Source organism: Sceloporus undulatus, chromosome 1 (genome assembly GCF_019175285.1).
Source record: "Sceloporus undulatus isolate JIND9_A2432 ecotype Alabama chromosome 1, SceUnd_v1.1, whole genome shotgun sequence".
Taxonomy (NCBI): domain Eukaryota; kingdom Metazoa; phylum Chordata; class Lepidosauria; order Squamata; family Phrynosomatidae; genus Sceloporus; species Sceloporus undulatus.
Genome location: NC_056522.1, coordinates 255729591 through 255752288, shown reverse-complemented (window position 1 = coordinate 255752288; position 22698 = coordinate 255729591). Strand labels below are relative to the sequence as shown.

At 43.8% G+C, this 22698-nt stretch overlaps 2 protein-coding genes across 2 annotated transcripts; one reads left to right on the top strand and one right to left on the bottom strand.

Annotated features, from left to right (window-relative positions):
• Window positions 1–1153: 1153 nt before the first annotated feature.
• On the bottom strand, window positions 1154–11495 carry TMX2 (thioredoxin related transmembrane protein 2). The gene is made up of 8 exons (XM_042463360.1): window positions 11169–11495; window positions 7298–7358; window positions 5768–5881; window positions 4296–4372; window positions 4063–4169; window positions 2888–2953; window positions 2538–2667; window positions 1154–2299 (listed from the first exon to the last, which is right to left on the bottom strand). The coding sequence occupies exons 1-8, from the start codon at window positions 11355–11357 to the stop codon at window positions 2153–2155; spliced, it is 891 nt and encodes a 296-aa protein (XP_042319294.1). The 5' UTR covers window positions 11358–11495; the 3' UTR covers window positions 1154–2152.
• A 142-nt stretch (window positions 11496–11637) lies between these two features.
• MED19 (mediator complex subunit 19) lies at window positions 11638–21009 on the top strand. The gene is made up of 5 exons (XM_042463374.1): window positions 11638–11948; window positions 14327–14583; window positions 16737–16833; window positions 16951–17045; window positions 17238–21009. The coding sequence occupies exons 1-5, from the start codon at window positions 11738–11740 to the stop codon at window positions 17304–17306; spliced, it is 729 nt and encodes a 242-aa protein (XP_042319308.1). The 5' UTR covers window positions 11638–11737; the 3' UTR covers window positions 17307–21009.
• The last annotated feature ends 1689 nt before the right edge of the window (window positions 21010–22698 follow it).

Sequence of the window (22698 nt, the reverse complement as noted above, 5' to 3'; positions counted from 1 at the left end):
TCTGTCGTTAATCATCAGAAGCCTGGTGAGAGCTGGACAGCTCCTGGTGACCTGCATTCCATCATTCTGGAAGACAACCATCCGGTGTTACCTTTGCTGCAGAGACCTGAGAACACGCTTCCAAGATACGTCAGTTTAGTCTGCTATATTCTGACAAAAACACCATGAAAAAGGGCACCATAAGTTAGCAACAACCTGAAGGTAAACAACAACATGCATATAATATATATTTATAAATTCAACCAAGTAAGTCATGGCCCTAGCCTCCAAGATTTGAGCATAGCTGCTGATAACCAAGTGACTTGGAGAGCTCTCATTCACATGGTCATCATAAACTGAAACCAGTTTAATAGCAATTAATACAAATAATATATTTATAAATTAGTCATTATAGTAACTGACACTTTCACAGCCAGCAACATTTTCCCTTCCATCTTCCCCATTTCCCCCCTTTTAGTGTTCTGCCTTTACATTAGGTGCTTTAGAAATCATAATGAAACAAACAATTTGGATCCACATTAAGGCATGTGAAGCTCTTCACAGCAGGCTATCCACTGGCTTGAAAATGCTACTCAGATCAAGAGACACTGTTGAATAGGCAAAGTACTTGTACAGAGAGAGAGTGGACTCCTCTCCTCTCATTGAGCAGATGCACAAGGAAGATCCAAAATCAAAGCCCCCAAAAGCTACATTTGCTACGTGATCATCACACCATTCCTCCACATATCATTAGACCCACATTATCACTAGAACACATGGATCTTGGCTCTAGAGTCATAGGAATATGCTAAGAACTGATACACACTTTCATGACCATTCTTTACAGCTGCTCATATGGAATGCCTGCTGCAACATAACCTTTGAAGGGATTGTTATTTGATGCCTAATTCATATCCATCACTTGACAGTGCCTCAAAAGAAGCCAACTGCAACCTCTCTAAACAATTTTTGCCAAGAAAAAAACAGGAAAGGGTCACCTTAAGACTGCTGTAAGTACTAAATACTATAAGAACTAGACAATTTATTCTTTCAGTCATCTATTCATTCCTTCAGCGTCAAGCAGGAATTGCAATTAGCCTTAGCCCCCAGAAAACCTGTTGTTAAAATAAAATTGGCCAAATTGGAGGCTGCACATATTACAAGATCAACACCATTTGCAGGAACAAGACATTCCCAGATTTTATTAGAGGCAATTTTACAAGACAATTAACAAAAGCATGAAGGGGACAAAGGGCAAAATGGAGCTTTTTTTACCGTTAGGCAAGCTCCTTGCATTAGCAGTAGAGTTAAATCAACTCTAACCTTACCAAGTTATAGCCCTGCATTTTGTACAGTGCAACATGGATGGGAGAAGTGGCAACTCCTCCAATTTAGGAAAAGGCCCATTCTCTGAGCATGTTACACTATACTAGCAACTGCTGATGTTAAGGACACAAAGTTCTTGAGGGCTGCATGGCAGCCACTTACCCTCTGCAACATTGGTACATTCAGGAAACATTCTTCTAAACCCCAAAAGAGAGCAGAGGAGATACTTATGAGACGCTCTGCTGTCACAATTAACAGAAGGCATCAAGTAGAATGTAGAAACTGCACGATATATGTGCCTTCTCAATCACAGATATCACTTTGCAGATCAATTCAAATAGTGCACTTTGGCAAGAGGGAAGGGAATCAGTTTCACTAGAACAGATGAACTGGGCAAGATTTTCCACTGACCCAACATGGATGAATAAACAAAGGATCCCTCTCCTCCCCTCCCAGTAGCTAAAGTCCACATTTTTCTCAGTAGTTTCTATTAATTTCTAGGAACACTTAAAGTCCCTCCTCAGCTAGATTTGCCTGAGTTTTCATGGCCTCTAGCAAGCAGAGAAATTTTCCCTTGCTGGTTCAAATCTACAGAATATGTCCTTAGTCACTCCTGGAATAAGGACGAGGGATAACTGAGGCAAAGAAACATGTACAAATCAAGTGGCCACCAGCAGTCAGACACCAAGCCCAGGTAGCAGAAGCTCTCTGACTATTACACTAATTTCCCACCTCCAGCCTTGTGAGATGGAAGCAGATTTCAACTGATAACTTAGGGAACAGAACAGGATGGAATGAGGAGTGGGAAGCTAAACAGTAAGAGGCCATGGCCCAGTCCCTTGGGGTCTTATTTGTCCTTCTTGCTCTCCCCGTTGGGAAGTTCAGTAACAGCAGGCTGTTCTGGAGATTCTTCAGGGGTCTCATCAGATTGCTTGGACACTTTCTTGGCTCTCTGATACAACTCGTTCAGGTTGAATTCCCGGATCACATTCTCCTGTGACAGAAAGACAGATGGACATAATTTTGTGTAATTTAAATGTCTTCTCCAGCTCATTTAGTGCAGGACTCACATCTTCACTTATCAGCCAATCTGCTTTACACATCTGAAGCACTGCAGGGGCATCACCAAAGAATTTTGTCAACTCTAGCTATGTTTGTAGGGAACAGAGACATAGAAACTCTCTTTCACTTTTAGCAAAGAACCATGCAACATGATGTCAAACATGGCATACCTCAGAAAATGTCCATGAAACAGCTCGTCCCTTTTTATCGATCTGTGGTCGACGCATCACCTCTTTTCCACCTTGGAAAAGGATTAGGGTAGGCAACTGCTTAGTGAGAGGAGAGGTGCTGACTTTGTACCTGGGAACAGAGAAAGGTCTCAAGCTCATCTGTATCTATATACATCTATATATATTTGAAAGATTGTGTAGTTTGTTTCCTTTTTTCCTTGACAGCCCCTATTATTACATACAGAGGCTTCAAAAAGATTAGTCACTGGCATCTTGGCCTCTCCCAACTTTGAAGTGAGTTCAATATGCTCCAAAAATATTCCTACTGCAAAGACATCTGAAGAGCTTACCTAGTGCTTACATCAGGGTAGCGGCCCACATCTACCTTCCCAAAGTTCAACCCAGAGCAGTTATACCTAGTGAGAAACAGGCAAAAATTCCATGAATAAAAGAATATAAGTCTATTCATCATCATCATCATCCTCCTCCTCCTCCATATTCCCCATGTGCTTCAGCATGGAATTCAAAACCATTCCCATGCAGACTACACCAAAGCAAGTGCAGATCCAGCAAGGTTGTGGCATTATGTGTTCCTAGATATCTTAAGTGTACAAGGAAAACCTTGAGAAGTATTTTTGGGTCAAGGATTGGCAATTATGGTCTTACAAATGTTTCTGGATTGCAACACTCCTGATCCCTCAGTCGCTCTGCTGGCGAGGGCCCATAGGAGTTAAAATATATGAAGGGACACACTTGCCTATTCCTTCTTTAGCTGATCAGCATGTTTCTTTTCTCTCTATAATTGCTATATAGAATTTATACTTCTTTTGAATATTTTTAAGCTGTGGATGATTGAATCTGTGGATAAGAAATCCATGGATAAGGAGGGCGGACTGTACCTTGTTTTCTTTATAAATTACAGTTAGCTTCAGGAAGCAAGAATTTTTCTTCTTGAGGTAAAAAAAAATTGAAATCTTCTACACACAAAGGCCATCTACTGGACATTACTGGAGCAATACATTGTTCAGAAAAAATAGTAGTAAGCACTTGGCCAAGAATCATAGAAAGGAAAAAAACCCTTCAGCATAGATTAACCTAATAACTCAGCATTAGATTAAAAGGCCTGTGCTTCTGTTGAGGGTCTGGCAGGACTGCCAGGATCAATAGTAGAACTTTATCTAGGAACAGCCAGCCAGTAGTGAGCCACTGCCATTCTGCATCAGTTTAGCGTGTAGTTTTCCAGTGCCAGTGGGAGGAGCAGAAAAAGAAGACAAAGGGAAAGAGCATGAAACTAAATGGTACCTTGCTATCTTCAAGAGATGTCTATATATAATATATAGTATATAATTCATAGGATGCAGCATACCACTGTTTCTGGCACTGCTTCCTCAGCCACCACCTTATGACTAGCTTCACTTGGTATACACTTCAGGTTAACCGCTAAATGAAGACAACCACGGATACCCAAAACTTTGCCCATCTCAGCACTAAGACACTGCCTTTTAATAAACAGTATACCACTCACTTGAGAGATAAGTCAGCATAGATGGGAGCAAATGACTGGCACTCATTGGACCAGTTGGCAAAGAATTCCACAATCCAGGTTACTCGCTTGTCCCGTGCTAATTCCTCCTGCAAAAGAGGGATCAGACACCAAACACATAATCAGTGGTGTGTACATTACCCCAAACGCATTTACAAGAATCAGGTTTTCTCAATTCATCTAATAACACATGGTGTGCAGGGAAAAATACTCACATCTATGGTTTTATCACTGAAATACTTGATGTATTCAGGACCCAGGTACAGAGGTGGCTTGCAGGTCATCAGGAACACTGAAATTGCACACACCAAGCACAGCTTAGCACTACAATGGAATGGAAGTAGGACACTGCTTTATACCAGATGAAATTATTTGTCTATCCAGCCCAGTGCTATTTAATCTTAATGACAGTGGCACCCTAGGGTCTCTGGCTGAGGCCCAATCCTTTTAACTAACAGTGCTAGATTGATTTTGAGACCTTCAAATGGAAAATTGTGCTGCACCAGATCTATGACCCTTTTCCCCACTTTTAGTTTAACAAAATCCTCAAAAGATTTCCTAGATTGTATTCCTCTCTTGGTATGAACATAGGTCATGCCAAGAACCATTGCTCTCTTCTCCTAGTTCAAGCAACTGTAATCCAGTCAAGACCATTCAGCTGCTATAGGCAACATGGCAACAATGGAACTCTGTTTCCTAATGCATAATAATCTATTCTAAAATCAGGCTATCCTTAAAACAGTAGGACTGGGAAAGGTTTGCTTTGTGATAATCAAGGATAGATGTGAACAAGAAGAGTGACTGCAGCTGCCCCTTTTAGTGCCAGATTGGGGCTGTGGCAACCACACGCCATGGCCCTAATCTTCTGTGACACAAAAAGCAGCTCCTTTCTGCACCATGGAAAACTGCCGGTGCAGCAGCTTTTTAGCATTTCTTTGGCGCTGCATCATCTAGATGCAGCACCAGAGGAGTGCCATGATGCCACCTGCCATGCAGTGCAGTGCACACCATCACGTTAGCCTGGGGGCAGAGTCGGGGTGTGCATCATGTGGATGCCATGCCCTGACTCTGCCCCCAAGCCAGCCTAATGGCCAGTCTGTACAGTCTCTTAGATGATCAAAGGTTTGGAAACCAAGCTTTACGAGGAACAAGTTAGGGAGCTAGTTAATTTTAGCTTGGAGAAGAGAAAACTCAGAGGTGATACGATAGCTATTTTTAAATATCTGACAGGACGTCATGCTCCAGAAACTAGAAAACAATGGATTCAAATTAAAAGAAGAGATTCCACCTAAACATTAAGAAGAACTTTTAAGAGCTGTTTGACAATGGAATGGACTTCCTTGTAGGGTGTTCTCTCAGTCTTTGGAGGTCTTTAAGCAGAGGTTGGATGAACATCTTTTGAGGTGCTTTAACTGTGTATTTCTACATGGCAGAGAGTTGGACTAGATGGCCATTGTGGTACCCTCCAACTCTAAGATTATATAATTCTGTGAAAAGCAGAATGATATTTTGGGAAAAAAAATCTAGTCATTGCTTCTTGTGTAGTACACCCCCCCCCATGTACACAAAGCCCAGACCACAAGGTGTGAAAAGGCAATGTGAATTTCATATCTGAAGTCTCATTTCTCCCAGTGTCTGAGCTCTCTAGAAACTGTGTGACTTTAATTACCAAACCCAGAGGCCTTACCAATGCAGAGTGTGAGATAAAGCAGCCCCATCCGGATGTCAAGGCGAAAAAAAAGGATGACATTGGCTACTTTGCTGAACATGAAGATATTTCCAACATGCTGGTCCACAGTAACTTGAAAGAAAGACAAACAGATCTTTAGTATCAACTATCTGCATCATTGCTCAATCCTGTAGCTCCTACAGTAGGGATGGGCATATCTGCCAGGCCCAGAGGCCAGGTTTTTCCCAAAGACTTGCCGTAGGCCACCAGCAATGCATTGCTTTAAAAAAAAAAACCCAAACCAAAAAAACTAAACTTAAAGTGACCATGAATTTAACTGCAGTTTTTAAAAACAGCATGAAATATAGCACTTGCTCAGTGCCTTCAGGAACAGTATTCTAATTCTGAACAATCATTACTCCACTTGCAGCTGTGGTCCAGGTCTGACAAAAAAAGAAGAGGGAGGGACACATGTGGCCAATGTGCTGTGTTCACCCCTATCCTGTATCAGGTTAAGACCCTCAATACTTGAGTTGGGAACCATCTTATAATTTGTGGACATTTTCTACAAGATAGCTCATGCGTCATTTTCATTTTGATTATCAAATGCTATGGAAAAGTTAAGAATGTGAGATGCTTCTTGTCATACAAGTGCTGTACGCTTAACAATCAACTCTTTTGTGTTTTTTACCATGTGTGGTAGTTTTCTACATTTAATTAGTATCATTCAAGTGCTTACTGGCATGTTATTTTCACACAGAGTTGAAGTACTCTTATTTAACTTAACTCTCTGCCTAGTCTCTCTGTGTATATCCTATTCCTTATTACCTCTAGGCTGCCCTTCACTTGACCCCCCCCCCCCCCAATAATGCAACAAGCACTGGTGCCTGAAAGCTTCTGGCCTCCATATCTTCATATTGCAGATAAGATGTGGGATACAAAAGACTCAGCAGACACATTTCAAAGCCACTCCTTCAGTAAGAATGTATAGGGGATCTTACCAATAATGCGACTATGCAAGTGCAGGATGAATAACAACTAATATCTCAGAAGCTTTAGTTTCTGTGCATTTGCTACATAATCACATCTAATAAGATTACACATACCTCATCTCTGATTAGCTACTTCTTGCACTGGACAGACTTAACCACCCCTTTTTTTAAAAAAAGAAAATACAAACCCTTCAATATACACAAAAACTATCTACAAAATGAAAATTACAGAAGTGATCATATTGCAACTCTCTCTTGCAAGACTGAGTCTTACTCTAGAAAAAAATACATTATAAGTACATGTATTACTAGGGCCTAAATACCCTAAAAGCACCAGATCCTGTCTGATCTTACAAGGTAAGCAGGGTCAGCCCTGCTTAGTCCCTGGATGGAAGATTGCCAATGGATACCAGGTGCTGTAGGCTATATTTCAGAGGAAGGAACTGGCAAAAACACTTCTGAGTATTCCTTGCCTAAGAAAATCCTGTGGAATTCATGGAGCTGATATAAGTCGACAGGCAACTTGAAGGCACATACACATACAGGTTTTACTTACTGGATCTGCGGTTCTTCATCATCACAATTGCACTGAGGAACATCAGGATCTCCACCTCCCGCTAGAAGAAATAGAGCATGTTGAAGGGCAGTACAAGTAAGTGACTATAGAGTCTGTGTGCCCATAAAGTAGGTATCACATTTATCTGCGCATGAAGACTTTGAAGGCATTTAAATATTGCTTTCTAGCTGGTTGACAAATATTCCTGCTTCATCATCTGATAACACAATTAGTAAGTATTTTAATGCACCATAAAATCCTATTTTTGCTATATAAGAATATGTCACATTTATCAGACAGTACAAGATGACACTGAGGCTAGTTTATAACACATGAATCATTTCATATTTGTTTGTGTAATAATCTTGACAGTTATAATTGAAGTCTAAGGTGTTTCTACTTCCATAACCACATTGGATTAATTCAAGCATGGGTATACAAAGTGTGCCTTATGATCTACATGTGCAGCTCCTGAAGTCCCCAGGCCGCAATACTTAATCAACTAAAATAGTGGCCAGAAGTGACACTAGTTACATAACCAGTAGACACATGATTAATCCTTTTTTCCAGAGATGGGAACTATATACCCTTCCAGATATTGCTGGCATGCAACACCCAACAGTCCTAAACAGCAGAGATGCATGCTGGATGCTAGAGACAAGCAGATTTGGAAGGCCATAAAATTTCCCCACCTGACCTGCTTTACAACCACCACTGGAATGCAAAGTCTAAAGAATTCCCATGACCTCTTTTGATAGCCTCCCAGGAATTTTCCACACCCAGGAACTGTTCTTGTGATTGATCAGAAAATTCTTCGGTTAAGTCTAACAATAGCAGGGAACTTTACAGGGTTATTATTATTATTATTAACCTTTATTTATAAAGCGCTGTAAATTTACACAGCGCTGTACATACAATCTTTTTAATTGGACGGTTCCCTGCCCTCAGGCTTACAATCTAAAAAGACACAACACAAAGGGAGTGGTGGTGGGGAAGGGGCCTTTTTAGTAGGATAATACATATAAAATACATATCAATATAAGAAATGATTCAATAAAACAGGCATCAAAAGAACATCAAATAGCAAGCGACAATTATGCAATGCCTGGGAACGCTTCTCTAAACAAGATGGTCTTCAATTCTGTTTTGAAGCTGGTTAAGGAAGTGATGGCCCTTGCTCGCAGGGGAAGAAGGTTCCAGGAGTGATATCATAAAATTGGAAGAGACCACAAGAGCCATCCAGTCCAATCCCCTGCCATGCAGGAATACACAATTAAAGCACTCCTGACAGATGGCTATCCCATCTCTGTTTAAAAACCTCCAAAGAAACACTGTGAAGCAGCACATTCCACTGTTGAATAGCTCTTACTATCAGGAGGTTCCTCCTAACGTTGAGGTAGTCCCCCCCCAGAGGTAATGGCTGAGCCTCCCCCTAGAAAAGGAGAAGGAGAAAGGTGGGAGGTGGAAGGATCTGAATCCCCACTGAACCATTCAAGCCACTGGGTGACCTTGGGCATGTCCCACTCTCTCAGCCTCAGAGGACGGCTGAGGAAACTGGCCAAGAAAACTCCCTTGGCTTCCTCTCTTCCAGAGATGTTGGGCATCCCCCTCTCCCCCCCCCCCCCCGGGATCCTGAAATCCTCAAACTGCCAGCTCCCCAGGAGGCTTGGGAGCTCCTGAGCCCTGGGAAGCAGCCCAGGTTGGCACCAATGGTGCGTCATTTGATTAACACACACACACACACACACACACACACAAAAGACCAGCTAGTGTGAATGACAAGCATGTCAAAAAAAGACATGAATGCAAGGAATTCTTGAAATAATTCACTTCCATAGTAGGAACTAGGTTTGCCTCAATCGAATCTGCAACCCGGTGTCAATATGATCAATAAACTGGTTTAATGGGAATGGGCCTCATAATCTCCCAAAATACATCAGCCAGTATGGTCCATGGTTGGGAAATCTGGAGAGCATTATTATTATTACTACCACTACAGCTAATAATAAAATAAATCCAGCACTGAGATCCTCTTCTATGTAGACTCTCTCTGGGCCTATTCTCACAATTCTCTCAACAGAGGTGGACTATGGATTTCAGTCAGGTTGTGCTGAGTTTTAGCTGTGTCATTGCAACCTAAGGCAGTGGCGGTATAAGCCACATCACAGTGAACTGTATAAAGAGGCTTCCCTCACTCCATAAGAAAGTGATTCTCAAGGTGGGCACTCCGTCCCTCTTAAGGACAGTGGAAAGATCCAGGGAGGCGGTGTGGGGGAGAAAGAAGGGCAGTGGAGGGCCTTCAGTTAAAGTATTGGTGGTGCCCAAGAAAGACAAGGGGAACCAATAGCCTTTAGGATCATGGTGGGGATTAGAGTTGCATTTAACTTTTTTGCAGGGTCCCTTAAAAAAACAACCCAAAGCCTCACTTTGCATGGTGTTGTCTTCTGCTCTTCACTCTTAGCTGTGTTTTCACTATAGTGGCAGGAAACCCTTACGAGGCTTGGGCACAATGATGCCACAGGACATAATTTCTGTGGCTTGGAGCAGCCCCATTTTGGGACAGACTGGAGCAAGGAATTAGAGCACGTGGTGGTGGGGAAGCAGTGGAGGGTAAAAAGGAGCTTTTAAATTTGAGATGCTGCTTAAGCTTTGCTGGGACTTGGCTGTCAAGTTGGAACTGCACTTTCTTTCATCGTACAGGCAGAGAGAAGAAGTAAAGGAAGGAGCAACGTTTTTGTGTATGGGAGACATGTTTCTGGGGAAAGTGGGGAGGGGGGTGTCTGGGGTTGATTCTTGGAAATAGTCCTTCAGCTTGGAGCAGCTCCTGTGGCCAAAACCTCTCCCTTTCCCTGTCCACATCAGTTTCCAGTCCAGAGCATGTGGCCTCTGTAAACTCGCTATACACATACTGGCTGTGCCTCTCAATCTGAAGGCTCCAGTAAAAGGCTTGGGAGCCCTTCCTTGCCAGGGGGATGGGTGAAAGGCTGCTCAGCTGCCGCACTGGCAAGAGGCTTCTCATCCAGATGCTCAGTTGCGGCTTCCAAGGTGACCGGCTGCAAAGCGAGCAGGGACTGTTGGGGCATATAGACCTTGTGGGAATGAATTTTTCCAGGTGCAGAAAGAAAATCAGGAGGAGGAGTCAGGCAATATCTGTTATCCATCTGCTCAGTTGCTCTCACTCTGAAGAAAGAGGGAGGGTAAGCGTCAAGGTCACTCTGGGCCCCCAAACTGTGCTCTTTAAGGGATTTTGGACTTCATTTCCCAGAATCCCAGACTGTTAGCCAACATGGCTGAGGCGTCTGGGAGCTGAAGTCCAAAATCTCTTGGAGGGCACAGTTTGGGGGCCACTGATGTATAGCGACTGATCTCTGTAACCAGTAGGCTTTGTGCTGCCAGCACAGACTAAGGCTCTAGTGTTTACAGCGTTTAACCAAGACTGGTCCTTGTAAGCCTGCAGTCCAGCCATCCCTCTGCATTCGTGGGGGATTAGGGCCAAGGTGAGAAAAACGCGAATGCCTCTAGATGCCCAAACAAGGGCGGCAGAGGCTCCTGCCACTGGGCTCCGAAAAGCACTGCAGGAACAAGCCCAGTTTGAGACGGCTTGAACTGCCTCGGCTCAATGCTGGGGGATTCTGGGAAGTGTAGTTCTGTAGACATTAGCCTTCTCTGTCAGAGGGAGAAGGCTCTGGTGGCCACCACAAACTCCCCTTCCCTGTGTTCCTCGCACTGAGCCAGGGCAGTTCAAGCGGCCTCAGTGTGTGTTTTGGGCCTCTGCTTCCCACCTGGACTGCAAACCCTCCCAACCTCCCAGGCCTTCCTGTCTATCCAGAGCAGTCCATCTGCTGCCTACGGGGGCCGGCGGGGGCCTCACCCAGTCGAAGTCGCAGGGGTTCCCATCCTCGCGCTGGGAAGGCAGTCCGTGGCATAAAGGCGGCACTTTCCTCACCAGCAGGAAGGCCGCCGAGAGGAGGAGCGAGAGCGGGTAATAGGGCTGGGCGAGCCAGCGGCAGATGCCCGGCACCGAGTAGATCAGGGCTAGGAGCGGAGCCAGCACCGCCATCTTCACCTCGCACTGACCGAACCCCGGCCCTTCGCCGCCGCCACCCTCCGCTCACGAAAGACTCATTGGCCCGTGGGAACGTCAATCAAAGGAAAGGCGGCGCTTAAGGGAGAATAAGGCACCCCTACTGGTCACTTCTACAATAAGAATATAAAGAGGGTTGTTTTTTAAACACTTCCGACGCATTCTATTGACGCAACACGGCCCTCTGAAATTGCGTCACTGCGGGAATCAGCCAATCGGAGCGAGGCAGCGTTTCCAAGGGAGCGAGCCAATCACAGGCAGAGGCGGGCCCAAGGCTCTCCAATGGAATCAAAGGAAACGCATGAGGCGGCCGAGACGCGGAGCCAATAGGAGGAGCCTGCGCGGAGGACGCCGGGATGATGGAGAATTTTTCCGCTCTCTTCGGAGGGAGCGAGCCTCCTCCGCCCTCCGCGGGTACGGCGCTGGGCTTCGGCCCCGGGAAACCAGGCGGGCCTGTGACTGGGCCCTCTCCCGTCCCTGCGGTGACCCCCGTCGGGGAAGAGGCGGCCCGCAAAGCAGCGGTGGCGGCGGCCAGCGGACCCTTCTACCTAATGCGCGAGTTGCCAGGTAGCGGCTGCGGCGGGGGGAAGAGGGAGGCGGGCTGCGGGGATTCTTAGCCAATCGGAGTTGAGGGGCGGGGCCTGAGTTCTTGGCCAATGGAGGTCGGCCGTCTTCGTGACGTTAGAAGGGGCGCCCAATACAATAGCTCCCTTGCCTTTGATGGGCATTCTCTCCGCTTCTGTGGGGAATTTAATCCCACCAGCTGCCGAATGGGCGGAAGCGGCGCGTGCGGCCTCGGAAGTTGATGGGCACTTGGTGGGCCCAATGGGGAGGCCGAGAGCTCAGGAAGGCGGGCTCATTGTCTTCGGGCTGGCAAGCCGGAAGTTGCAAGAGTGGCTCGTTGGAAAGCGACCACAAAGGGCCAAATAGAGACATGTTTCTGGCATTTGATCAGTGCAGCCTTATAGTGTATAGACTATCATATGTTGTTGTTGTTGTTGTTGTTGTGTGCCTTCAAGTCCTTTCCAACTGAGGAGACCCTGTCCTGGGGGTTTCTTGGCAAGATCTCTTCAGGGAAGGTTTGCTATGGCCTTCTTCCCCTGAGGAGGCTGAGGGAGCGTGACTCCTTGCCCAAGGGCACCCAGTGGGTTTCCATGGCTGAGCAGTGATTTGAGCCCTGGTCTCTAGAGTCAGAGTCCAGCGCTCAAAGCACTAGGCCGCACTGGCTGCCGTATGGAAAGGTGCAAGAACCTTGTTCTCTGAAGCCCTAGTCCAGTCGGTGAACCACTGCGCCCATACTGAGAAAGTGCAATAACATCCAACTCGCAGGAGACATTGCTGCCTTCATTGGCCAACAAAGCGCACACAACGCACGTCACAAACTCTGGGAGCTCAACTGGCAAAGCTGTTAAGAATCAGACAGGAGAAAGAGGGAGAGAAAAAGGTGGTGCTGCAGTCACAGGGCTGCCTTTCATACCGTCGTTCTCGGTTAAGAGGGTACGGAGGCATCACCTTTGCCTCTGCAAAGGAGCAGCCTGAGCCGGACTAGAAGGACGTGGCCAGGTGGTTCTGGTCCAAGATACTGAACTTTCTTAGGACCCCAAAAGAAAAGGGTGAACAGGGACACAGCCACAACCCGACAACACCTTCCGGCCCTTCTGTCATCATCTGCCACCACTGTTACCTTACATGGTCACGGCGTAAGGACTCTCCACACATAACCACTACTACCACCGTGGCTGCGGCCTGGCCCACTCACAGGGGACATCTGTTCAAGCAGAGGCCATGGATTTTAAACTGTACTTCCTATGTTTCTCTCTCTCTCTCTCTCTTCCCCAGAGCCACACATGGATAGCCCTCTGCAGCATTTTAAATGAGAACAGCTGTAACAACACCTTGACAAAATGTAGGCCTGTGACTCCCAACATTGGAGTTTATCACGCGGGACAAATCCCCTGCAAAAACAAGTGTTTACGTTGGGGGAGAAACCCACAAAAGTGGACTGTTTTTCACATGTTAAAGTAATGTTAACCTGAACAGAAAGTGGAGGGAAAGTGGACAAAAGCCGCTCCTTTTTTACTTTTGGAAAATCCCAGAAGTAAAAAGAGAGCAGCTTTTGTTTACTTGCCGTTTGGGTTAACATAAGTTTAACGACGGCATGTGTGAAAATCAACCCACTTTTGAGGGGTTTTTTAGCCTTTTAAATTCAATGTTTACACGGGATTTCCCCCGTGTGGTAAACTCCTTTGTCATCCCCCCACTTTCTCTCATGATTTTAACCTCTTTGCCTGATGGAGAAGCCAGTGGAGCATTGAAAGCTTGCATCATGTATTTTGTGCATTTTGGTTGCAGATTTTGGATCTTATCATACTTTATTTTTCATGTTTATTATATTGACACATGGACATCTATATCTCTCAAAGCAGAAGCATTTCGGTCAGTGTGACAACCCTTAGAAAACAAACATGAAGTACTACTTTCTCCTGCATGCTGGTGGAGAGTTGGACTGCCAACTTGTGTTTTTTTTGTCCTCTTGCATGTTTCTTTGGAAGGCCCACTGAGTTCAGGGATGTTTATTTTCAAATCAGTATGCATCAGCTTGCAACCCTAGAATCAAGAGGATATCACTCCTGCCTGCTCATAGGTTTTCAAGAAGAGAGGGACTTGCAGTCCTTCAAGTGTTGTTGGACTACAACTCCCATCAGCCTTGCCCATTGAACTATGCTACTTGAGGCTGATGAGAATTGCAGTTCTAAAATATTTGGAAGGCTGCATGTTGCACACTTACTATAGATGTTAGTAGTGAAGGACTGCAAGCACCCTTACTGGGAAGTAAGCTTACAGAAATACCTGATCAACATGAATAGTATGGTGGGGTGTAACTTATTTCCAGGATGTCCCAACTTTTCCTAGTCAATATTGCAAAGCTTTTTGTTTATTATCAGGTACCACTGAACTTACAGGAAGCACAAACCTGATTACTCACTACAACCTGGAGCATGCTTACAACAAATTTTGTGGCAAAAAGGTGAAAGAGAAGCTCAGTAACTTTCTGCCAGATCTGCCAGGAATGATCGATTTGCCAGGCTCTCATGATAACAGCAGTCTGCGCTCGCTCATTGAGAAGCCTCCCATCTGCGGAAGTTCATTCAACCCCATCACTGGCACCATGCTAACAGGATTTCGGCTCCACGCAGGCCCGGTGAGTTAGAGCTTAGGGGTGAAGGAAGGAGTGGAAGAGGGAAGCCTTGATTGTCAATGGGAGAAGATTCAGCAGTGCCTTAAATGACAAAAAGTCTGCCAGAACAGAATACACATGTTGACAAAGCTGTAACCCCAAAGCAACTCATTTTAAAAGGGAATATAATTTGTTTTATTTATATACCGCTATTCCAAAGATCATAGCGGTGAACAGCAAGTAAGCTAATTAGCAAGTAATTCAAGGATGTACATATTAGGGTCAGCTTTTGAAGGGAGAACTGTGGGATCCATCTTTCCTGTTAGGCTAGATACTAGTAGATGGCCTGAAGACTGGACTATATCTCAGGCTGAGGATGATAAAGGCTGCTTCCAGTCAAGAGAAATATTGAAGCTTCTCCAACCTCTGCTGCAGATCTAGCTTTAGGAAGGTGGATTCTTAGTTCATCCCCTGAGTATTGCCCTGGTCCTGCTGTCAAGGGAACTTCTGTATCTTAGTGTTTATCTATCGTCTTCCTTCTCTGAGTGCTACCCCCACATCAGAATACCCCTCTTCCACGCTAGTCCAGCATAATGGCTTTCATCCCTCTACGCTAATGAATCCTGAAGAGGGTGGTACATTTTGCAGCCTATAAAACATACTTCCAGATATGCAGAGTGTTACTTGACCATGCTTATACCTGTAACATTTTTTACTGTCATTGAACACTCCCTCCCCATGCACAGCTTCTTTATTAGGAAGCCCTAATGGGGGAGCGTCATTTTCGGTGACAATTGATGAGAAACAGGGTACAACTTTTCTTTATGAGACTTCCTGTTCTGGAGCAATAGCAAGTATATTTCTATACTGCTTATCAATGCATTTAAGCACTCCCTAAGTGATTTACAACGTGTAAGATACTTGTCCTCAACAAGCTGGGTACTCATTTTAACGACCTATGAAAGGATGCCAGACTGAGTTGACCTCTCGTCTTGATTTCTGTAATTCTCTCTACATAGGGCTACCCTTATGCCAAGTTCAGAAGCTTCAGCTAGTTCAAAATATGGCAGCCAGATTGGTCACTGGTATTTCCAGATTTGACCATATAACTCCTGTTTTAAAATCACTCCACTGGCTGCCAATCAGCTTCCGGGTGCAGTATAAGGTGTTGGTTATTACCTTTGAAGCCCTACGTGGCTTGGGCCCGAGTTACTTGCAGGAATGCCTCTCCCGACACAATCCGCCTTGCACTCTCAGAAAATCTGGGGAAAATCTACTGGAAACACAATCTACCAGATTGCACATGACTTCCCAAAGAACTTTTACTTCCGCTGCCCCTAAACTGTGGAACAGCCTGCCAGAAGAAATCCATCTTATCACTACCTTGGACGCCTTTAAGAAGGCAGTCAAGACAGAGCTCTTCCGGGGGGGCCTACCCTCCTGAGCTTGATTAGGACATTCCCCTCGAATATGACTCTTCGTAAATAACCACTGATCTATTTATTGGAACTGGATGTATGTATTGGAACTGTTGGATTTTATGATTGCACTGTATGTTTTTTTCAGGTTGTAACCCCACCTCGATCCGTAGGGAGAGGCGGGGCAATATAAAATGTTTTTTTAATTATTATTTATGAGCCCCTGGCTGGAATTGAACTAACAACTTTGTGGTTTGTGAGTGAGTGGCTGCAGTACTGGCATTTAACCACTGTACCACTAGGGCTCTTGGAGCAGGAAAGACTTGGTCACATTCTTTGCACTCATCACAGGTTGGTTTTTGATTTGTCAAAGCCTTTCCTAGCCAAGGTTTTCCCCAAATTGTATGGAGATGCTAAGGGTAGAGAAAGTTGAATTTACAGCAGTTTTGCAGTGGGTTAAAACCTGGAAAGTTCAGGCTAACAAGAAATGATACTCTGTTTGAAGAACATCTAAGTCCTCCCTCCTCCCTGCCCTAAGTCTCCAAACTTTGTGGCTTGAAATCAGCACAAGTACTAAGCAAATTGAAGTAAATAAGAATTTCCCTTTGCAGATTTTGATGGGTGACAACAGTGGGACTAGGTCACCAAGGACACAGACCCTTTGAGTGACTGCACCTTTAGCTATCATCTGCCCCCCCCCCCAAAATGTGGTGTTCCATGTACTAATGTCCTTCCTTATTTCTTTTTGCTTTGCCTCAGCTGCCAGAACAGTGTCGCTTAATGCACATTCAGCCACCTAAGAAAAAAAACAAGCACAAACACAAGCAGAGCCGTACCCAGGATCCTGTCCCTCCAGGTAAGAATTCTTCTGCTTAGTTACCTGAGGTTGCCCTCCCCACCTCCCCAACGCAGCGCCATCCAGCAGAACTGTAAGTTCCTGCCTCAACTAACCCTTGCTCTTTTTTGTTGGCAGAAACTCCTTCAGATTCTGACCACAAGAAAAAAAAGAAGAAAAAAGAGGATGATCCTGAGCGGAAAAGAAAGAAGAAGGAGAAAAAGAAAAAGAAGGTAAGCTAGGAAAGTCTTCTATCACCCACCTTAATTTTTGTAACCAAGAAAAAGAAAACAAGGCTGGAAACTGTTTAGAATTTGGCATGAGATATGGGTCTGTATTCCTGGCTTTAATGTCTTCATGGTTGTCTTTTATACACAAGTAAGAATTTCCCTCCTTATTTGCATTCTGCTTTTGATTTTCATTAGAATCGGCATAGCCCTGAACATCCAGGTGTGGGCAGTTCTCAAGCCAGCAGTAGCAGCAGCCTCCGATAAAAGCCCTGCCAAAGATTACAGTGGGGAAACTGCTCCAGGAAGGTACTACCGGGAAGTAACTTGCTTAGAAGAGGAAGAGCAATAATGTGGGAGCCATTGTCAACTCACATACTTCCTTTGCCGCTTATGCAGAAACATATAGACAATAACTACTTGGTGGAAGTTCTAGGAGTCCACTGGTCTCACCACAACAGACACAGACTTTGCCTTGGACTTTGATGCAGGCTGGTGTTTGTACGGGAGTCCTGTTTCTGTTTGTTTTTTGTACAAAATTATCCTGACTTAGTTGGGATGTTTCTTTTCCATATTATAATTAAATCTCTGTTGGAGGAGATGCTTGTGATTTGAAAGAATCCTGACCTCTGGAACCTCTTTTCCCCTTTTCCTCCATGTTGTGGGCTTGCAAACAACTCTGTGGTTGATAGATGATGAGCAACTCCAGACCTCCTTTATGTGGTGTGGCGTTGTCTGAGGCTAGTGGATGAGCAAGCAGTCTGCCCTGTTGTGGCTCTGCATAAGTAAGAGGAGAAACAGCAGACATTTAAGCTGGGAATAGAATGCAATGTTTAATTTCATCTCCCAGGTATTTGTCAGTGAATAGGCCTAGTTAAGGATCAGATGGACAGCTAAATGAAAAACATTGACCAAAATTCCTTTAACAGTGGAAATATGTCAGAGTTGAGAAGCTAAATTGTGAGTCTAAGGACAGAATTTGTTTTGGGATTCTCTTCCCCAAGGACTAGCTTATTGGGTAAAGGCTGCTCAGCATGTCTCTTAATAAGAAAAAAAGATTTAATATTTGTTAGCAGGGGAAAGAAATCCCCAACAGACATAAACTGAAGAGATTAAAGACTCTTTCGTCCACAAATTCTGAGCTGGGCATAGACCAATTATCTGCCCTATTTCTTCTGTAGTATACATCTGTATTACTACCTCATTGTGAGCACCCTGGCAGAAATTGTTACTTTAATTTTCAGGTGATCATCTTCTCTGCTTTTACCTGTTTTGGTTCTAAACTACACAAAACAGTGACAAGCCTGGACCCCTGAACAGCAACTGCTGGGGAAAAAGTCCTTTTGGTAAATGACAAAAGAAACGTAGGCCAGTGTCACTGCTGCCTCGTGTTGCCTTGCCTTAAAAAAGGGTAATTCCATCCTCTTGACAGAAGGAATGGAATGAGGTCGGATCTGTGCTTTAATCAGAATACCATTTGTTGACAAGTTAAACACAACATGAAATGTCCCTGATCATAGCTCCCATAGTTATTTCTGGAGTTGAGTGGAGAGTTCAGCATTGAAGCTGTGGCATAGCAAGTAGCAATTTGTCTGCCCGAAGTAAAAAGACAGGTGCAGTTTGTGTGTACCTGTCTCACTGCTAACTGCTTCAAGGGGACAGTTTCTAGAATATGTGAAACAAGTTTTAAAAACTGGATTAGATCCAAATCCTGCCACAAGCCGTTACCTTTACAGAAATAAGATGTCTGGAAATCTGCCCAGGGATCTCCCTTGTCAAGTCTAGCTTTGCACTTTTCATGAAGGTGAGCTGATGAGAGGCAGAAAAATAAATGGAGATGCTCTGGCTTACAGTATTATTAAATAGGTTTTCAAATGTCTGGTTCTGCATTTTTACTCTTTCTTGTGCTGCCTTGCTTGTACAGGAGAGTGCTTCATCCCAAAGGAATGCATTCCATGCAGTGGAAGAATTACTATACTTACTTTCTCTCTTTGTGGACTTCCATTTAGTTTCATTGTTAATCAGCTGGGAAGAGCGAGAAGTGTGGTTGTGAAAAACCCTTGAGCAACTATGTCAAGAGCTACTTATCTAAATACCTCCTTTAATAACTAAAAATAATGTAAATGTAAGAGTCTTGTTCTTGGTGAACAGCACTGAGTTCTCTGTCCCTACACACAGCTTTAGGTGGATGGTTATCTAAGCAGTGGAAGGTTCCATCAAGTTCTTAAGTACCTAAATGTAGAGGTTTAGAAATGCAGTAATGGACTATGAATTGCAGCACTTTTTTGTATCATATTTGGATCAAAACTCTGCATATTTACATTTTAAAGCTTTCTGATCATCAGACTCACAAGATAAGGTATATGAATGTGGGATGTACTCTGCTGTTGTATGTCAAGGCTAGTAGAATTTCTGCACCTATGCCTCTGGCCTTTGTTATTAGCAGTCCACTAATCCAAATGCATTCTGTGGTCCATTGCAGCTACTGTCCCATCTGAAAAGGCCTGTGTGTTGTACGAAACATAAGTAATGGGAATACAAGTCTATTTGTCATTCAGATGTCCATTTTTTTTCTGCCTGAAAAAAATTGTACTGCTGTTGGAGATACATTCCTTGCAAATTATCTTCTCAGGGAAATCTCTTTATAATGCCCTCTCTACCAGAGAGTGCAGCTCCATTCCTTCTAAAGAAAATGGGGGCAAGAATGTGCTCCCTATGCTGGGTTACAGGCTACATTGATCAAATATGTCATAGAAAGGTTAGTACAAACCATCACTTGGCAAAACGAGGGTGAGCTTCTGGATAACAGCATGATTCCCATAGGTTGAAATATGCACGTCTGTGTGTATTCTGTGCCTGGGATGTATCTTACTGTAAGGTATTCTTGAAAACAGTAGCTTCTATCCTTCACACTCAGTTTTCTTGATAGAACCAAAGTGTTTTTCTGTAGGGCTGCAGTGTAAAGGCTCTAGGCAAAATAGGGATGAAATGGGTCCAATGTGGCTTGCTAAATGCAAGTATTGAAGGCTAATAAGGAATAATTCTGACCTCTCTGCTTTTGTCCCTGCCTATACAACTGAATGTTTGAAATAATCTATGTTAATAATATGTTTACACTACTACATTAACCAAATTTACTAGTTTTTGGAAGCATAATCCAGTATACAGTGGACCCTTTGTAGCCATTGGGGTTTGGTTCCTGGGTTCCCCACAGATAGGAAAAGATGTGGATGATCGCTCCCCATATTAAATGGCAGTGACATGAATGCAGACGTACTGAAGTGTGCACATTGCCATTTAATAATATGGGACATGACCCGCAGTCTCTTGAAATTGTGGATCTGGAGCCTGTGGTTCCAGAGGTTCCACTGTAATTTCAGTGTGGCAGTGTTGCTGCTGTCCTTGAAACAATTTGACTTCAGTTTCTTATTACCTTTGCTGAATATTTGGGACTATTGGATTTAAGGAACACTAGTAGTTATGTATCCCATCTCCATTCTTTTCACCTACTACTTTTACAGAGAATAAAATAATAAATGGGGGCACAACCATACATGAAGTTTGTATAACAAACTTTTATTTACTGGTCTGTCTAATATATTAGCTATCTTGAGGTGCACTTTGAGTGTGGAGAGAGGCATATATATAAAAAGATTTATACAGCTTGATGAGAACCTGAAGAATAAAGTAGAAATCTAATAACACTAGGAGGAGATTGAACTCTTGCAAGATAACTTTTAAAATCATTTGTTCCTGTTAAAGTGAACAGTAAACTGTTGTGATTCATTGTTTCTGTGCTGAAGTAAGTGGCTGTGCTGTTTCTTGCACAACTTTTTTATGTGTTACCTTCTATGCCGGTGGGGGCGGGGGAGGCGGTTTAAAGTGATAAAATGACATAACGTTTGAAAAATTCCTGTAACTTAACATATGTTTAAAACTAACTCTTGAAATTAAATAGAAACTTAATTGATATACCATATCACATTACTTTTCAAATGTAGCTTAGTTACATTACTTGTCACTCACTATTACTTGTCACTTACTATTCAGAGCTCTACCACTTGATTCTATACACTGTCACTTCCTTCTGCATCCTCTCCCAAATCTCTCTGCTGCTACCAGAGAAAAGGTGGTTGTGTGCTTTCAAGATATTTCTGACTTATGGTGAACCTGTCACATGGTTTTCTTGCCAAGATTTGAGCCTTCCTCTGAGGCTAAGTGAGTGTGACTTGCCAAAGGACTCTTGGTGGGTTTCCGTAACTGAATGGGCATTCGAACCATGGTCTCCCAGAGTTGTAGTCCAGTGCTCAAACATTGCACCAGGTAGCTCTTAGAGGAAAGATACAAACATACATACTGGTCTCATTCTTCTAAATCGCAGGTGGCCTCTACCTCCTGAAGAGCACAGGAGTACTTCCCCTGTCCTGATGCAGAAGCATCACAAACATTGGCTTTCCCCCTGCAGGCCTAGTGCTTCCTTCAAGGGAGAGACTTCATACATATCATCTGTTTGTGGTTAGGCCATCCTGTGGCGAGATAGGCAGATTTTGTTTGCACTGTGACAGCTCTACATATATTAACAAATAGAATGTGAGGTGAGCTGTGTAAACTGCAGTTATGAAAGACAGAAGCAGATGGTGTTCATTCCTAATAGGTTTGCTAGGAAACAGTAGCTGGGATACAATATTGGACACAGTTGACAGAGGAGCTACCTTGCAACAGGTGCATGACACTGGAGCCAATTTTAAACAGTGCCAGGAACCAGGCACACCTTTATTGATAAGATAACCGTATTTTCTGGCGTATAAGACGACCCCCCAACTTTTCCAGTTAAAATATAGAGTTTGGGATATACTCGCCGTTTAAGACTTCCAACGCACACCAAATAAATTTTTTTAAAAACCATCAGATTTGATCTCAATATGGTAATTTTAATTCCAATGCTTATGACATGCAGGTACTTAGCAGGAAAACTTGTTGTATACAAAGCCTGCTTGGATTGGTCAGCTCTCCCTGCCTGCCCAGCCCTCCCTGTCTCCAAGACTATCAGAGTGGCGATTCTCCAGTCCGGCTCGGAAGTTTCAGCACCTGCCTTATAAGACAACACCTGGCATATAAGGTGATCCTCGACTTTTGAGAAGATTTTGCTGGGTTAAAAAATTGTCATGCCAGACAAATCTAATCTCTTTCTTTGAAAAAATTACCAGCTTGGTAGATGAAGGGAATGCTGAGGATATAGTATATCTTGATTTCAGTAAGGCCTTTGACAAAGTTCCCCATGACATTCTTGCAAACAAGCTTGTAAAATGTGGGCTAGACAAGGCAACTGGTGGATTTGTAACTGGTTGACCAGACGAATCCAAAGGGTGCTCAACAATGGCACCTTTTCATCTTGGAGAGAAGTGACCAGTGGAGTCCCACAGGGCTCTGGTCTTAGGCCCAGTACTGTTCAACATCTTTATCAATGACTTGGAGGAAAAAATTGGGGGGAATACTTATCAAATTTGCAGATGACACCAAATTAAGAGGAATAGCTAATACTCCAGAGGACAGGATCAAAATTCAAAATGACCTGAATAGACTAGAAAGCTGGGCCATAGCTAACAGAATGAACTTCAACAGGGAGAAATGTACGGTACTGCACTTAGGGTGGAAAAAT

What these genes read in the sequence shown, in the direction of transcription:
- TMX2 (XM_042463360.1), bottom strand. Translation starts at nt 11,357, where the DNA reads ATGGCGGTGCTGGCTCCGCTCCTAGCCCTGATCTACTCGGTGCCGGGC. An exon ending in GATGAAGAACCGCAGATCCA is followed by an intron (nt 5,882 to 7,297) that starts GTAAGTAAAACC and finishes CTTTCTTTCAAG; the next exon opens with TTACTGTGGACCAGCATGTT. An exon ending in TTATCTCACACTCTGCATTG is followed by an intron (nt 4,373 to 5,767) that starts GTAAGGCCTCTG and finishes GTGCAATTTCAG; the next exon opens with TGTTCCTGATGACCTGCAAG.
- MED19 (XM_042463374.1), top strand. Translation starts at nt 11,738, where the DNA reads ATGATGGAGAATTTTTCCGCTCTCTTCGGAGGGAGCGAGCCTCCTCCG. An exon ending in TTCGGCTCCACGCAGGCCCG is followed by an intron (nt 14,584 to 16,736) that starts GTGAGTTAGAGC and finishes GCTTTGCCTCAG; the next exon opens with CTGCCAGAACAGTGTCGCTT. An exon ending in AGGAGAAAAAGAAAAAGAAG is followed by an intron (nt 17,046 to 17,237) that starts GTAAGCTAGGAA and finishes GATTTTCATTAG; the next exon opens with AATCGGCATAGCCCTGAACA.